Source organism: Myotis lucifugus, unplaced genomic scaffold, assembly GCF_000147115.1.
Source record: "Myotis lucifugus unplaced genomic scaffold, Myoluc2.0 scaffold_18, whole genome shotgun sequence".
Classification (NCBI taxonomy): domain Eukaryota; kingdom Metazoa; phylum Chordata; class Mammalia; order Chiroptera; family Vespertilionidae; genus Myotis; species Myotis lucifugus.
Genome location: NW_005871066.1, coordinates 9,489,041 through 9,507,147, shown reverse-complemented (window position 1 = coordinate 9,507,147; position 18,107 = coordinate 9,489,041). Strand labels below are relative to the sequence as shown.

At 45.3% G+C, this 18,107-nt stretch overlaps 1 protein-coding gene and 1 long non-coding RNA gene across 2 annotated transcripts in view; both read left to right on the top strand.

Moving 5' to 3' along the window:
• LOC111825234 overlaps nucleotides 1-2,473 on the top strand; it is a 36,242-nt gene extending 33,769 nt beyond the window's left edge. The window contains exon 2 of the long non-coding RNA XR_002828388.1: nucleotides 1,297-2,473. This is a non-coding gene — a long non-coding RNA (uncharacterized LOC111825234). The remainder of the gene's footprint in view (nucleotides 1-1,296) is intronic.
• An 8,734-nt stretch (nucleotides 2,474-11,207) lies between these two features.
• The window catches only part of CDHR3 (cadherin related family member 3), a 53,071-nt gene continuing 46,171 nt past the window's right edge, over nucleotides 11,208-18,107 (top strand). The window contains exons 1-3 of the mRNA XM_023751017.1: nucleotides 11,208-11,214; nucleotides 14,398-14,600; nucleotides 16,337-16,502. Of these exons, the coding sequence (XP_023606785.1) occupies nucleotides 11,208-11,214; nucleotides 14,398-14,600; nucleotides 16,337-16,502 (376 nt within the window). The remainder of the gene's footprint in view (nucleotides 11,215-14,397; nucleotides 14,601-16,336; nucleotides 16,503-18,107) is intronic.

Sequence of the window (18,107 nt, the reverse complement as noted above, 5' to 3'; positions counted from 1 at the left end):
AAACCACACGTCACCATTATTACGAACTGACCTAAGTCAGTTTGGTCACGAGGCACAACTATTGGGTTCTTGATAGTTGAGGATAGCTACTGAGAGAAAATTGAGGTAAATAAAGGCAAAATACTCCCCTACAACTGTCCTCGGAGTTTGTAAAGAAAGCAAATCTACCAAACCCGCTCATTCATACAGAAATTATTAAGAAATGTTTTACTACCAGATTCAAATAGTATGCACAAGCTGATGAACTCAATGGAGACCCAGTACTCTGTCCTTTTAGGAGCCCTGAGTAAGACGGTCACTTGAAGTAGAGGCAACAGCACATCAGAGACATGATTCTGTTTCACTGAAACCCAGCAACAGGTGAACAGAGCTCCTCCTAACCAATGCACAGACAGTATAGGATTAAGCCTCAGGACCCATCCTTAAGGCTACACACTTGTGATGGTTAATTTTATGTTTCAACTTGGCTAGGCTGTGGTACCCAGATGCTTGGTCAAACACCAAAGTGTTTCTGTTACTGTGAAAGTATTTTAAGATGTGATTAACACTTAAATTAGTAAACTGTGTAAAGCAAATTACTCTCCATGGTGTTGGTGCGTCCAATCAGTTGAAGGCTTTAAGAGCAAAGGCCAAGATAATCTTAAAGAAGAAGGAATTCAGACTCCAGACTGCAACATAGAGATTCTGCCTGAATTTCCAGCCTTTCAACTCATGGATTGATTCAAGAGTTGCAACAATAAGTCTTACTTGAATTACCAGACTGCCCTGCCCTTCAGATTTTTGGAGTTGCTGTCCACCACAATCACATGAGCCAATTCCTTGAAATCTCTCCCCTCTGCCCCCACCATTGGTTTATTTCTCTAAAGAACTCTGAACTCATACAGATTTTAGTTCTGGGAAGTGGAGTGCAGGTGTAACAAATACCTAAAAATGTAGGAGTAGCTTTGGAATTGGGTAAGAGTAGAGGCTGGACAAATTTAAAGTGCACAAGAGCAAAAGCTTGGATTGCCTTAAAGAGATTGTTGGGAAAGAGTGAAACATCAATGGCTGCCTCCTGCAGGCCCCCCCATCGAGGATCAAGCCAGCAAATGGGGCATGTGCTTGACTGGGAATTAAACTGGCAACCTTACCATGTGTGGGAAGACATAAATGTTAAAGCAGATTCTGATGAGAGCTCAGAAAGAACAGAGCTGCAGAGCAAGTTTCCATTGTCTTAGAGAATACATACATCAACATGAACAGAATGTTGCTGGGAATATACTCATATTCCTAATGGTGCTTCTTGTGCTCTCTCAGATACTGGGACACAGACACAGACAGGCATGGAGGCAAGATGATGTGAAGAGACACCGGGGGAAAAGAGCCACCCACAAAGCAAGGAGAGGCCCAGCACAGATCCTGTCCTCACAGCCCTCAGAAGGAACCAGCTCTGCCTACACCTGGATTTTGGACGTCTAGCCTCCAGAACTGTGTGCCCACACAGATGTGTTGGTGAAGCCACCCAGTGTGTGGAGTTTTGTTCTGGCAGCCCCAGCACTTTATTCCTGTGCTATGAGCCTCAGTGGTTTCTTACAGCCCATTTGTCACCAGTCGAGTGTGCCAGGAGCAGGTGCTGAGACAAGATTTGGGGTGCAAAATGTTTATTAGGGATCAAACCCTGTAAGAGGAAGGGGAAGGAGCCATCATAAGAAACAAATGCAAATGACATGACACCAGTTAACTTATATGGCCAGCTAGTCCTGCTTTAAAAATAGAAAAAGCTCAAAATAATTAATATCAGAAAAAGTATAGATGATCTTCAAACTTGATTTATACCTATTACACTCTTTATTAGTTTATAAAGAGTATAACATAATTAAGGGTTTATCTATTTTCATATGGAGGGAGCTTTATAATCTACTAGTATTACTTGGATGGAATTTTTAATGCTAATAACAATATTTTATGAATGTTAAGGCAATACTAATATTTAGTTAGAATTTAAGTCAATATAATTTAAGGTAAATATTTTTTTCAAAAAAGGATGGGGAAGGGATTAAGATTGGGCAGAGGGAAAAGTTGAATGATAATGTACATGCAAGGAGGCATCAAGCAAACCAGTATTGAGCTCTGGACTTAATATTGTCCACCAGGGTTGTCTTGCATTGGGTCAAAATGACTGGGCCTTTCTCCCCATCAGGCTCAGTCACTGGATACAGGCTGCCACAGGAAGGGTGGCCTCAGGCAAGGAGGCTCTACTGAAGCCGACCCTGAAGGAGTGGGCAGTGGAGGTTTCCTTGAAGGGAACCTGTCTACACATCTCACATCTCCCACGCTGCTCGTGGGATAGTGAAGAACAGTACACCGCTAAAATATTTTAGCCAATCTACATATCTTGAATACCTTTAATTTCATCAACAAGAGTCCATTTCTAATACCATACTTTTTAACAAACTAATTTCAACAATAAAAATTAATTTCTGACATTCAAATGCTAATGCACAAAGCCTCAGGTGTTCAGTGAGCTGTCCACCACAGAAACTCTTGAAGTGGCTTTTCTGATAAAACACTAGGTGACTACCCTGGAGGGGAATTTTCCATTAGAGCAACTGGCGGCCCTTAGAGTAAGGAAGAGCAAGACTAACTGCCTTACCGAAGTGTTTTAAAGTAAGTCACAGACATCCCAACAACTTCCCCTTGTCGCTGTGTCTGTGACACCTACTCTCTCATCTTGCTCAGTCAAACTGTCTTAGGGATTATTTGGTTACAAAGAAGAGAACCTATTGGAATTAGTTGGAATTTATTGGGGTTTACAGTCAGGATACAAGGATTTGACAGGCAACTCCCAGACACTGAAATTGGCAATGAAGGCTCTATGGGCCACTCATGATGGATCTGGGGTGCTGGGATCCCAAGTTTTCCCTGCTTCTCATGGGCCTCAGGGTCCCCCTTTCTCTGTTTTTCTCTGTGTCTGCTCCTGTCTCCCGCTTCTCTGCCTTTCCACTTACTCATCAGCACACTTCCCAGACTTGGTTCTACATAACCACCATCGTTTGACCATCTCCGTGTCTCTCAGGTTAATGTCTTGAGAGGGTAAAAAAGGAGGAGGAACTATACCTGGCACAGCCCTGCCTATGGCCTGGGTCCCTTGCATTAGCTGAGCATTGCGGTCCGTCATCTGTGGCCAGGGTTGTGGAAGAGCAGGGTAAACGAGGCCCCTCCTTCCAGGGGCGTTGGGAAGTCAAATTCCCCAAGAAGAAGGTGGATAAGGGGAGGCTCTCACCAGCATCTCTGGCATGCCTACCCCAATGCCAGAAGTCTCTCACATGTACACTCCTGTATATGTGTGTGTGTGCACATGCATGCTCACATGTACACACACACACACACACACACACACCCCACATGTAGTAGATTAAACCAATCCAAGAGTTACTGCCATGAATTCAAATTGTAATAGTCAAATATACACATGATGTGTCTTCCTTGATTTGGTTCCTATAGAGATGTCTTATCTTTCTCTGAAACCTCATCTGCTACAGATAACACCTCTCCATTGTAACCCAAGGAGGTCTGAATCAACTCTCCCTCAGCGATGGTTACTTCTACCAACTCTGGCTGCCACCGGGGCTAGGATGGTACAGTCTCCCTCACAGACTACACATTATCAACGGCTATGAGTCAAGTAGCCCACAACCAAGCCTAATGTAGAGTCGACTTTCCAAGAACACGCTGGCCCCTGTCAGCTCTAACAACTAGACCTCAGCATAAGCTATCAACCCGGTGATTTGACTCATGAAAGCAGAGCTCTTTGTTATCCTGTGTACATAGGAACCTCAGATTCCCCTCAGTGTTTTCTTTCATGCTTGTTGCATCATTTGGAATTGCCCAGGGAACCTGGTGTATCAACTAATCTTAGCCGTGAGGCATTTTAAAGCAGTGAATCAAGAGCCCTGTGTCCAGCTTCCTAGAACCACTCACCTTTGCTGGACAGGGCAGCCCCTGACCAGGCTCAACAGGCTCCCTCATTCCCCATACCCTTTCCCCTGAGCCTCACATCCCTTTAACAGGGGCAGAGCCTTTATCCCCAGTCAGAGGAAATGCAGAAAAAGTAGAGACATCTCAGGCAGAAAGAAACCTGAAAACTGACGACCTCAGAAATCCTTAAAGAGAAAAGGCATATGGTTCCTTCCCAGACCCCCTTTGTTAGGGGTAAGAATAGGGATACCTGAGTAAACACCTATATTTATCTGTTTCTCCCATCCACTCAAGATCATATGCTTAGAGACTTCCATGAATAATTAGGTAAGTGTTTGCTAGAATATTCTCTCCTGAAAAGCCTGTTGGAGAGGTGTCCAATCTTTTCAGGTTTACCTCAACCTGGCTGCCCTGGCAACTCTTCTCAAATGCCAAGGGGTCCAGGCCAGTGCGGTTAGGCCAGTGGTACTGCCCCTTGCCACAGGGCCCAGGAGACCCTCACCTGTGACAGGCGGGGCACAGACAGTGTTCTCAGCCCCCCCCCCCCGTGTCTGTCTAGGTGTGTGGGCGACTCCGAATGCCAACTTTGCCATGGAGCCCTCGTTTGAAAAGGGGCGCCATGGTTCTCACATCAGCCATTGCCCTTAGGGGTCCCATCGCTGCAGAGTCGCTGGTCTGGCTGGCTCAGTCATCTGTCTTCACAGGCCTCCTTCCCAGGCTTTTGCCTAGGGGTCCATAGCGGTTGGGGCTCTTCTGATCTCTCCGAACAAAGCCCACAAAGTGTTCATGCACCTGTCCCCTTCCCCCATAGTCAAGCTGGATGGCCATTAGGAAAATCCCCAACTGTAAAACACCAAAGAGCCTGTCCCCTCTCCCTGACAGGCAGGAGCATCCAGACCCCAGACCCTCCTTCCATTCTTTCCTAAGGAACAGCTCCTCACCACCCCGCCTGCTCAGCGGCTGACAGTGTGACTTCTTGTTATAGCAGCAAACCACACACAAACAAAAGAGAGAACAAATCAAAACCAAACCAGATCTAATTCTCGGTTCTGTAGGTTCTTCCCCTGCACCCCTCCCACACACAAACACCTTTTCCAGTTACTTTCCTTTCCAGTGAATACAGGAGTAGGGATAAAGAGAAGAGGCGGTAGGAGAGGGGCCACCATTCTGTTTAAAAGGACACAGGTGCCCTCACTGGATGGGTGTTGGAGCAAGGAAGAAAATGGCACAGGGCGAGGGAGTATAAGTTAAATTGATTAATTCCACCATTTTTGAGCACCAGCGATGCATCTGGCACCGTGTTGCCTGTGAAGTAACTGGGATACAAAGAAGCATAAGCGCTCCTCTGGCCTGGAGAAGCTGGCTGAGGCCGCCTGCAGACAGTGTGAGAGAACTGCGGGGTGCGGGTGGGAGCCCTGTGCCTGCTAGCACAGCGGCCCACAAAGGAGACCCGGAGAGAGCTCACTGCCACTCCTCCTGAAGGTCTGTGCCACCAGCATGGCTGCCTTTGCTGTGAGTGTGGGCCTGGCCCTGCGTGCTCTCTTCCTCCAGGGGACCTGTGGTGTAGGGGTGCTTGAATGGTGGAATCTGGGTGCCGTGTCCTAGGGTTTGGGTCCCTGAAGCCCATAGTTCCAGTAACTGCATAAACATGGACAGAGATATAAAGGCGACCCCCGAGATATAAAGGGGATCAGGTTCACTGGCCAGCCCCCAATGCCCACGGAACTGCTAAGGAAACTTTTTTTTTAAATATATTTTATTGATTTTTTACAGAGAGGAAGGGAGAGGAATAGAGAGTTAGAAACATCGATGAGAGAGAAACATCGATTAGCTGCCTCCTGCACACCTCCCACTGGGGATGTGCCCGCAACCAAGGTACATGCCCTTGACTGGAATCGAACCTGGGACCTTTCAGTCCGCAGGCCGACGCTCTATCCACTGAGCCAAACCGGTCAGGGCAAAGGAAACTTAACTGAACGCGCACAGCAGCACTTCTGGTTCTCATCCTAAGCCTTTATAGATTATGTAACGGTCTGTAGGCTGTGAGCAATCCATCTGTAGGAAATGTGTTCCAGGTTCTAAGTCAATGGATGTGTGGAACACAACTCCTTGATTAGCAAATTAGACACTTGCAGTAGCGTTAGCTAGATTTCAGGGAAGTCTCTTTAAATACTTTAAGCACCAGCTTGAGCCACTCACTGCTGGGCCAGACATGCCATGGGAGAAGGCTTCCCAGGTCTTTCGGGGGGGGGGGCGGGGGTGCCTGCCCCAAAGATTCCAGCCCTGCCTTTGAGCTGCCCCATTCACCCCACTGGGCTGAGACCCCGGTAGAACCAGGAGGACTCAGGGTGTCAGAAGTCAGGAACAAGAGGGCAAGGGGCTTTGGGGCCCATTCAGCCTCTGTGTGATTCTGGCCCAGCCGGGTCCTTGGTGCTGGGACCACGTGTTTTCAAAAGGAGATGGCAGTTGGGCCAATGGACAACAGAACATCATAATGGCAGAAACAGCTTCAGGACTGGACCCAGAAGCTGTAACTACCGGAGAAAAACCCCACAACAAATTCCATACTATGGCCCTTATCCCTGGACCAGGGCGGGGAAGGAAGCAGAGACTCACCTTAACTTGGTGAAAACAGGGCAACGTGAAGAACACTGTGTAGTCAGGCTGAAAATTAAATAGATGTGAGTGTTTCTTTAATTCAAAGGTTTAATTGTTCTGACGGTTTCCATAACTTAATCTGAGCCATCACTTCAGCTTTAATTATGAATAATGAAATGGATTATTTGCAGTAACTAATATGACAGGGAAAACTGAGAGGTGAGAAATTGGTAACTTGGCAACTGGGTATTCATCTTCTTTTCAGTCCATGTTTATTTAGTATCTACTGCGTTTCAGCCTCTGCCACAGGGGGGAAAATAGTATCATATAGGCCATACTACGGGCCAGTTTCTTTCACTTCCTTATCTCATGTCCTGCTCTAAATAATACTCCATGCAGGTATTACTGCTCTGATTTATAGAAGCACAACTGAGACTCTAAAAGGTTAGGTCATTTGCCTAAGGTCACAGCGCAAAACCTATGCTTTTGCCACCTAACCTGTCTCACACCAAAACCTACAGACTGACACTCTGAATCTTACTTCCTGCTTCATGCAGGTAAAGTCAGCTCTTCCTAGGGTGACGGTTGCTTTGTATTTGAAGCAAGCAAGACAAAAATGTACTTTTGGGAAATTAGCCTGACAGTTGTCTGTGGAGTGCATCGGATGCTACTGAGATGGACCTTAGCCAAAATGGTGGCAGCAAGACTGGGAAAGGGGCTGTAGGAGGCACCCCGGAGGCTAGAAGGGGCCTGCTAAGGCTTTGGATGTGGTGGGCAGGGAAGGAAGACAGCCTTGCTGCCCTGAGTTTGGGAAGCAGGGGACACAAAGTTCCAGCTTGGCCACTGACGAGTGGCTTAACCTGGGGCCAGTCACTCAACCTCTCTGAGCCTTGCTTTCTGTGTGCCCGGAAGGCGCTATAACCAGCTAACTTAACAGTCTCAATTCAGGGGCACATAAACGGAAATGGTTTTGTGTTTTCAACCCGCCTCTGTTGACTCTCCCTTGATATCTTGCTTCCCGGTCATTTTCAGTTATTCATGGTCCACCACCGTTTTTAAGGCTTCTATTTCAAACTTGTCCTAAATCTCATTTCCTGCCATCCCCCTGCTACTGGCTGCTGCAGCAGGGGGAGCTGGGACTGACAGTTTGGAGCCTGGGCGAGTGGTGAGGTCTGGCTCCAAGAGGCTCCCTCCCTCTTTGCCCTGGGGAAGGTTGAGGAGGAGGGAGAGGAAAGGTGAGTGTCCCCTTTTGCTGGCCTACATGGCTGACTCTCACCATGACTGTGGCAGCTACCAGCTCATACTGACTAACTGGCCAGCAGGGACCAAATGCGGGTTTGCTTGTGGGGCACACGTGGTCTTCAGAGCTCCTGTAGGGACTCCTGCTGCTCATGCTCCTGGTGGGAGGATCTGGCTCAATGCCCCCTACCCTCCTCCTGCCACTAGCCTCGAGCTTCTGGGCTTCCCTCCCCCAGCGGGCAGTTCTTGAGTGAAAGGAAGAGGAGAGATGGTCCAAGTCTGACTTCCTTCCACTGTACCCAATGCTATTGTTACTGCACCATGTCAAGGGCGCAGGCTGCTCCATGGCCATCGCCCTCTTTGCTGCCATTGCTCCTTCTCTGAGTGGAGGCTGGACTCCAGCCCAGCTGTGTTTCACACACCAGACCTGTAGCTGGCATGGGCTGCATGGGACATGAACGCACCATATAGGGCAGACCTGCCTCGGAAGGGCGGGCACATCACTCCCTGCTGGGCAGAAGCCTCGCATGACTCCAATAATCTTCCTCCACAGACTGCTTTGAGGGCTAGAGTGGCAGTGGTGGTGATGGGAGTCGAAGGGCCGTGTCTATCGCCGCCTTGAAGAGGGGTCTAGTCCCAATTCCGAATCCAATTCATCAATTCGGTCAGCAGAAAAATTCCCACTTCCCCACCCTACCTCTGAGAAGGACAGAGTGCCTGGTTATTGAGACCATCGTGGATGACTGCGCTCATGTCCGGCTTTTACTGTCATCTCAGTGTCTCTTCGTTTTCTTTGCTCTTTGACTTCCCTATTTGGGGTTCTCTATCCGCACAGTAGGTGTGGAATTTTGAGATGGACTCTGAGCTCACCAGGATGGGTTGGTTGGCCCCTTGGGTACCATGCAGTCACAGAAGCAGGTAATCAAAGAACAAACATTCCTGCGGTGTTTAGAGTCTCCCTTAGTTACCATCAGGCCTCTGTTTGATTTCTTGTATAGCAACAAAACGGGGAGGGGAAGATGAGCAGCATCTGGAATGCACTTTGATATAAGGTGGGATTCCGCTCCTGGGTGATTTGCTGGAAGTGTGCACAGAGGTGAACTATCAAGTATGCAGGAAGCAGTCTTCCTTCTGGTTCTCCTGGGGGCCATGTCAGGTAGGAACTCATTTTGCCACCTGTTTGCTCTACTCAGTTTACAGGATATCATTGTATGATAAAGTCCTGAAAAAGGAAATTGCCTCTGGGAGGCCTAGATTAACTGAGGGCTTATCTGCACTGATGAATGAAATGATGTAGCAACAGGAGCCGCAGGAGGTAGGGGTAACCCAGAGAACGGGGTGCCTATAGAAGCCACAATCTAGTTCATGTCTGTAGAGAATTCACTTGCCCTCTGGTGTTAACTGGCCTGAGCTGGAAGTCCTTCCAAGATCCAAAGTTGGGAAAATAATTTTCATAGCAGAGCTTAGCGTTGTCGAAGAGGAAATTTTTTTTTTCTACTCTTCTAGGTCGTTTTAGCTGGTCTATTAATTGAATTGACATAAGACAGATTAACAATAGAAAAACAAGTTTAATTACGTACATATGGAGGCCCTATAAGAATAAGAGACCTAAGGCAGTCAGGCCATTGAGCCTCACAGAGAAGACATTGAGCTCCAGGCCCTGCTGAGCTCCCCGCTCCCCTGCCCACCACACCTGGCCCATATGCTTTGTAGTTATCTTTGGTGATAGCTCTCTTCCTAGACCAGGCCCTCTATCTAAATTCTTTTAGAAAGTTAAGGGGGAAGTTTTTATTATTTATTATTATTTATTTGTTTATTTATTTATTTATTTATTTTAAAAAGCTATTCCTGAATCTTTTGGGTTTCCATGCCTTTGACTCAAAATAGTCCCCATGTCAAAGTGGCATAATCTAGGAAAATGTGTGCTGAACCCCTTCAGTGTATATGTCAAGTTAGTCTTTGTGGAGATTCTGGCCTTTCTCTGGAGACTTTTGGGGGCAACTTGAGCTTAGCAAATCCTGTCGAAAAATTGAGGTACAAGGAGGTATTGTCTTACTCTTGGGTAGAGAAAATGCCTTCTGGTTGAAGAGCCAAAGATTCTCGAGCATCTTCTTCCTTATTCAAGAGCTTCAAGAATCTTAGAAGATCTTTTTAATGTTGTCAGCTCAGATTATTGAAATTGATCTTTTTATTTATTTATTTTTCTTTTCTTTTTTATTGAAAGAAATCAATCTTTTTTATTGATTTTTTGAGAGAGAGAAAGAGAGACAGAGAGAAAGAGAGAGAGAGAGAGAGAGAGAGAGAGAGAGAGAGAGAGAGAGAGAAACACTGATGCATTGATGTGTGAGAGAAACATAGCTTGGTTGCCTCCTGTACATGACCCGATCAGGGATGAAAAGCACAACCTGGGCATGTGCCCTGATCAGGAATCAAACCTGCCACCTTTTGGTGTACAGGATGATGCTCCACCCAACTGAGTCACACCTGTCAGGGCAGAAATTGAGCTTTTTAAATTAAATCTTATTTTTTGATAGGTAGCATACCCATAATGTATAGAATTCAATCATGTTAAATTTGCAGGTTAATTTAGAGATAATTTACATCTTTGATGAGTTACTTTAGTAAAACACTTAGAGGAGTGACTGGTACATAGTAAATGCTTAGTAAATGCTAGTCATTATTCTGTACTAGAGGCCTGGTGCATGAAATTCGTGCACTCAGCGGGATCCCTCAGCCCGGCCTGGGCCCTCTTGCAGTCTGGGAGCCATTGGGAGATGTTCAACTGACTGCTTAGGCCTGCAGCAGTCGGACATCCTTAGTGCTGCTGCAGAGGTGGGAGAGGCTCCCGCCACTGCTGCTGTGCTCACCAGGAAGCAGCTCCTGCATTGAGCATCTGCCCCCTGGAGGTCAGTGCACATCATAGCGACCAGTTGTTTGGCTGTTAAGTCAATTTGCATATTAGCCTTTTATGCCTGCAGGATCGGGCCAAAACTGGCTCTCTGACATCCCCCGAGGGGTCCCGGATTGTGAGAGGGCGCAGGCCAGGCCAAGGGACCCCACGTCAAGCTAATATTCCCGCACAATTGCTTAGGTTGCTCCAAAGACAACCTCTTACAGAGAACATCACCCAAATCTAACAACAGAGTTGAGGGGCCAATTTCACACCAGGCCCCAGCACCATCTTGCTGCTTTGTTGCCTGGTCACAGAAAAACTATGATGCATCACATGTGCACAGTCACCTGACAAGTGTGGAGTGACGACACGGTAGTAAGTATGTGCAGTCGGTTATCTACAAGACCCAGATGCAGCGAGGGCCCACCGCGGCCGCTTACTGAGTGTAACACCTCCTGAGGCCGCAACACCTATGTTGTGTGTAGAGTGGACGGGGTCAAGCAGTAAAGTAGCCAGCATAATGCCTGGTGAGTAGGTTCTTCATAAATGCAAGTGGTTACTTGTTTCAGCAAAGCGATCACTCACCACGCCCTTCTTGAGAAAAACCTTAGTGAGTTAAATCTGAGCAGAGGGGTCCTTTCTTCTTGGCTGGAGGGGCACACGTCCCTGGTGTGGGTGGGAGGGGCCAAGAGAAGGTGGGAAATTGTTGAGACAAATTGCCAAACCCTTCAGTTTGCTTATGACTGTCCTTGTCCTGCTGAACAGTGGGGAAACACGTTCATGAACAGCTCAAGGGGGGCTCTGCTGACTTTTTTATAGTGGGAAAAGAGGGCATGAGGAAATTATGGCTAAAAAAAACCCCAACCACCAAAGCAACTGATTATTTTGCTCATCTTGAAAAACTATTTTTGGAAACATTTTGCCTCTAAAAACTCCAGTATACTATTTTGTTTCGGGTTTTTATCACAAGAATGGTATAATACAAAAGTCAATTTTAATAGATTTAAAAAAAATCTATTCATATTCACATCACCTTAAGCCTCAGCTGTTTTGATTTATCTGAGTCCTTGCACAGTCCTTGTCCATAAACCTGGATAATTCTGTGAGTAAAAATAACTTAGCATAATGCATCTTAGTCTTTAATTAAAATAAGATGATTTTAGATTTATAACCGCTTGTATCAATGAATGTATTTATATTTCAATTTTTCCTACATTTCCATTATTTCTTTGCATCCCCTCCCCCAAATTTGAAATAAATGCATTCTTTTTTAATAAAACCAACATTTTCCATGTCCTGTTTGTTTCTAGAAATTTTACGCCTACAATTTCTAAAATTCCAGAAATAAACAATTCATAAGTTTTAAATTGCTTGCTGTTCTGAGTAGCATGATGAACTCTCTTACCCGACATCATCCTGCTTGGCCCCACCCAGGTCTTGAATTATTCCTTTGTCCATCATCTTCAAGCTGTAGACACCTCCCTCCCATTCCCATCCCATTCGTCACTCACTAGCTAACTCTTGGAGCACTGCAGTACTTGTGTTCAATTAACCCTTACTTCATAATGGGCACAAGAGTAGTGATGCTGGCAATTTGAATCTGCCAAAGAGAAGTCATAAAGTGCTTTCTTTAAGTGAAAATGTGAGTACAGTATAATAAGATAATTTAGGAGATAAATTACATTTGCATAACTTTTATTACAGTACTAGAGGCCCGATGCACAAAATGCTTGCAAGAGTCGACCTTCCTTCCCCCAGCTGCCAGCACCGGCAGGCACCTGGGACCCAGGCTACCCTCGCAGCCCTGGCTTCGTCCGGAAGGTCATTTAGAAGGATGTCTGGTCTAATCAGAATATTATGCTTTTATTATTATAGATATTATTATAATTGTTCTATTTTATTCTTAGTTATTGTTGGTAATCTCGTGCTGTGCCTAATTTATAAATTAAACTTTATCATAAGTATGTATGTATAGGAAAAAACATAGTGTGTATATATCTATATATATATATAGGGTTTAGACTATCTATGGTTTCAGGTATCCATTGGGGGTTGTGGACATTAAACCTGTGAATAGGGAGGATACTGTATTCACTGTATGTCCTTTAGCTCAGTTGCCTCATCTGTAAAATAATGACATTAATACCTATCTGAGAGGATGGTTTTGAGGAGTAAATGAGAAAAAGGATTTTACATTATGCGCCTCTTTGGAACATTGGATAAATGATAATTTTATGATTTTCCTAGTACTGCTATAACAAATTACCACAAATTAGATGGCTTAAAATAACAGAAATTTATTATCTCACAGTTTGGGAGATCAGAAGTCTGAACTAAAGGTGTTGGCAGGGTTGGCTCTGTCTAGGGCAGTGATGGCGAACCTATGACACGCGTGTCAGAGGTGACACGCGAACTCATTTTTTTGGTTGATTTTTCTTTGTTAAATGGCATTTAAATATATAAAATAAATATCAAAAATATAAGTCTTTGTTTTACTAAGGTTGCAAATATCAAAAAATGTCTATATGTGACACGGCACCAGAGTTAAGTTAGGGCTTTTCAAAATGCTGACACGCCAAGTTCAAAAGGTTCGCCATCACTGGTCTAGGGCTTTGAGGGAGAATGTGTTCCGTGCCTACCTCCCAGCTTGTGGTGGTTGTTTATCATCCCTGGCTTGTAGCTGCATTCCTTCAATTTCCTCCTCTGTCATAGCCTTCCTTCTGTGTGTGTCTTTGTGTCCTGTCCTCATAGGGACACCAGCTGTTGGATTTAGGGCCCATCTTAATTCAGTGTGACCTCCTCTTAACTAATTACATCTGAAAATACTCTTTTCCTAAGTAAGGTACATTCTGAGGTTCTGGGTGGACATGAATTTTGGGGAAGACACTATTCAACCCCCTACAGTAACCATTATTATGGAAGCATGAAAAAACATGACCTGTTGCTCTCCTCCATATTGGCAAAGTCTTGCAGAGTGTCAAGGAGACTTGAGAATGTCCTGAGGCATTCCTGGAAGAAACATACTTTCTCTTAAATTGTAAAGTTCCCTGTCTGTAATGAAGTCCAGAGTAGTTCACATGCCTTCTCTAAGTATCTCATTTCCTTCTCTGTGAAACAGGAGTTAATCTATCAACTAGGAAGTACTGACTGACTCTCTACATGATGCCTATAGCATCCAATAAAAACAAATAACTGTCCTTGAAATTACTTATGACTGTGGGGAGGTCTACCATGGAGCTCTTCAGTCATGCACACTCAACTCTCAGATGACATCATGAATGAAACACTGGCCCAGAGAAGGAAAACAAACTCTTGTAAAATACTGGGCCCTTGTAAAAGAGAGAATGTCATAGGTAGACTAGATACTTCAAGTGGGTGTCTATCTGCTAAGGTGATGTTTCTCTTCTCCTGGCTCTTCACAAAGATTGGGAGAAAAGAGAAGGGAAGCAGGGAGACAAGAGAAAAGCAGCAACTTTATTAACAGGATGATAAGAGCAGACTTCATGGTTGTTTGGTGGTGGTTGTTTTCTTAGCTATAAGATTTCACATTCTCCTCTCCAAGTCTTGGCAGGAGTATTTGTTCCTGGGGAGTGACCAGGTTCCATCACTGCTCTGAGCTACGAGTTGAAGCCACAGAACAAGCTGTTAAGTCCCTGTTCCCAGCACAAAGCTTTGTGTTCATGTAATTTTTATCCTTTTTAAATCCACAGCGGGAGAGGCACTACACCTAATTCACTTACCTGCTACTAGTAACGTGGCAGAGAATTCTTCACCTGGGACTTCAGTGCATAAGTTTTCTGTGAAATTATCAGCATCACTGTCACCTGTGATGCCAGGGTTGCCCCTGATAATCAACACCAGTCCCCTCACTGAAGCCTTCAACGTGAACTCTCTGTCAGGCACCGAATTTGAGGTAGGTACCATCTTACTCGCAATGGGAGTTACCTGCGAAGAGGAGTCCTGAAGATGAGAGGCCTATGGGATTCTAGAACAGTGATCATTTCTTCCTCTTCCCCTAGTTTAATCTCCTTTATTCTAAGATCCAGAAGTCCTTTTTCGGGCATGCTAGAGCCTTCTGCTGCACTAGGTGCCCCTCTAGCCTTGAAATCCTTTTTCTCTATTTAGTCTAGTCCAACTGAACATTACAAATCATCTATAATAATAAAAGCGTAATATGCTAATTAGACCAGACAGCCGAACGACCTTCCGGACGTCATTCCAGATAAAGCTGTGGCTGTGGGAGCTGAGGCAGAGATGGTTAGGGGCGATCAGGCAGGCAGGTGAGCGGTTAGGGGTGATCAGGCAGGCAGGCCAGCAGTTAGGAGTCAGTGGTCCCAGATTGCAAGAGGGATGTCCGACTGCCAGTTTATGGAAGGGACTTGCGGGATCGGGCCTAAACTGACAGTCGGACATCCCCCAAGGGGTCCTGGATTGCGAGAAGGTGCAGGCCAGGCTGAGGGACCCTCTCCCCACGCACGAATTTCGTGCACTGGGCCTCTAGTGTTACAAATAAAACGCTTGTTTCTTATTGCCAACCATCCTGACATGATATCATGTGTAAGGTGTGCTGACAGTAACTAAACTCTTTGGGTGTTTTAGTTTGAGTATTGATCTCCTTAAAAGTTGGGCTCTGATGAAATTGTGTCGGTGATTCTGCTTTTCTATGATCCTGTGACTTTTCAGAAGGAAAAGTATGAGGAGACTTAATATGGAAGCACATGCCCTGAGTAAAAAATATGAGCCTAAATGTCCAATGCTACTGTGTGAATGTTTCCTCATGTTGAAGAGCCATGGTACCACTGCTCTGTTTTCTAATTTGTTGTTTGAGTCTTTCCAAAATACCAATGGTATTTTTCACAGAACTAAAACAAATATTACTAAAATTTATATGGAACCACAAGAGACCCCATAGCCATATCAATCTTGAGAAAGAAAAACTAAGTTGGAGGTATCACTCTACCTGATATCAAACTATAGTTCAAGAACAAGTATCTAAGTATTCCATGGATGAACTCATTTAATCCTCACAACAATCATATAAAGTAGATACCATCCCCACCCTCCATCACCCTGACCCTGTTCACTTTTCTCAATAGCATTTACCACCATTAACTAACACACACACACACACACACACACACACACACACACACACACAGTTCATGTTAGTACATGTCATTCCTCAACTCTGCAGATGTATCCTTCTTCCCCTGTTTATTCTTGGAAGTGGCCTTGGGAAAATTAGAAAAATTAGAATGGAGTGATGAGTCAAGATGTAATTTAACGGCAATTCCAGGAAAGTGCATCATCTCATTTTTAAAGACTAGAAAATCCACTACATTCAGGGTTGCTAAGGGACTCACCTAGGAGCCTAACTTAAGTAGTGATGGGTTTTTTAATTCTCTGGTTTTCCATTTTCTGCCAGTAGAACTAGAATATCTCCTGAATATTTTTCTTTTTTAGTGGAGAAGTGTCCTGGGGCTTGTGTTGGAAGGACTAAGGCAAACAGCCAGTTCCTCTGACAGCGAATGAAAGGTGGTTTCCAGGATGCTGTTTGCTTTCTTCCTAGTAATAGCCATTTGCAAAATGCATGCACACAAAGCAGACCTTTTTTCACAGGATCTCTAAGAATTTTGCATTTACTTTTAGGTTGTCACTACTGGGAAGGAACAACTAGATTTTGAAACAGGACCAAACATGTTTGATTTGCAGATTTATGTTAAGGACGACGTGGGTGTCACTGACCTACAGATCCTAACTGTCCAGGTAACAGATGTGAATGAGCCGCCTCAGTTTCCAGGCAACTTGGCAAAAGGTAAGATACACAGGGTGTGCCATGCAGCCCAGATGGTGGCATCAGGGAGGACCCTGGGGACAGAGCAAACCAGAAAAGTAAATGAAAAAGCAGCTGTTTCCCTGGAAAAGGCAGGTGCTTAATGTGCAGGAAATAAATAAAATGTCCCCCAGCCCGGGCTCCCAGTAATAATGCCCAACAATTTACAAAGCCCTTCTCTTGGGTCTTTCCCAGTCCTGGGGAGGAAAAGGAGGCTTGAGACCTCAAGTGGATCATTCTGAAGGAATCTGGCCAAGCCCACCAGGCTCATCACTGTGTACTACTGATCATTGACTGACTTGTTCATTCTCCCCAAGGACGCTGACCCCTTGAGAGCAATGTGTGCCTGGAATCGGCTACAGAGCAGAGATGACACTTTAAGGGATGGGAGCATAGGATACTGTAAATTCCTGAATAATCCCCCCCTGGCTCATGGCTGTGGATGCCACCAAGTCTATCATTTTAGTCCAGGTTCTCCCCTGAACTCCACTCAAATATCCAAGTATCTCACCTAACATTTCCACTTGAATATTTAATAGACATCTGTAATATTGTGATTTATAGTAAGAAATATATATTTGGTTTTCCCCCGGTTCCTGACACAAAGCTTCTAAAACCCTTGGCTTTTCTGTGATGAGAGTGATAAAGATATGTTTTGTTATGTTGATGACGTGATGTTTGGAACGGTGGCCAGCAGAGCCAATCCTGTGATTAGAGGGTTGGAACTTTCAGTCCCCTCCATCCACCCCCTCACACACTCTCCTCCCCACACCCCACCCCCACCACTGCAGAGAGGAGAGAAGGTGGAAATGGAGTTCAATCACCAATGGCCAATGATTTCATTAATCATGCCCAGGTAGTGAGGCCTCCATACAATCTAAAAGGGGTTCAGAGCGCTGCCAGGTTGGTGGAGATTCAGGGAGAGTGGCGTGCCCAGAAAGCATGGGAGCTCCGCGCCCTTCTATCTGGCTGTTCCTGAGCTGCAACCTTTTATAATAAACCAGTCATCTAATAACTAAAATGTTCCCCTGAGTTCTGGGAGCCACTCTAGCATATGAATCAAACTCAGTGAGGGCATTTCGGGAAGCTTAGATTTAGAGCTGGTGGGTCAGAAGCATAGGTGACAACCTGGACTTGAATTCAGATGGATTTTCAGCTGATGTCAGAGAATTTCTTGGTGGTGTAGGAAACACCCCCACACACACTGGAGTTGGTTGCAGATTATGATATCTCAAACTTGGTGTTGGTTGCAGATTATGATACTCAAACTTTTTTTTTTTTTTAATATATTTTATTGATTTTTTACAGAGAAGAAGGGAGAGGGATAGAGAGCCAGAAACATCGATGAGAGAGAGACATCGATCAGCTGCCTCTTGCACACCCCCCAGTGGGGATGCGCCCGCAACCAAGGTACATGCCCTTGACCGGAATCGAACCCGGGACCCTTGAGTCCGCAGGCCGACGCTCTATCCACTGAGCCAAACCGGTTCGGCAATGATACTCAAACTTAATGTGCTCCCAATACAAACTCTTGACTCCCACGTCCCCCCCTCACCCCCACCATCCCCACCCAAAGCTGCTTTTCTT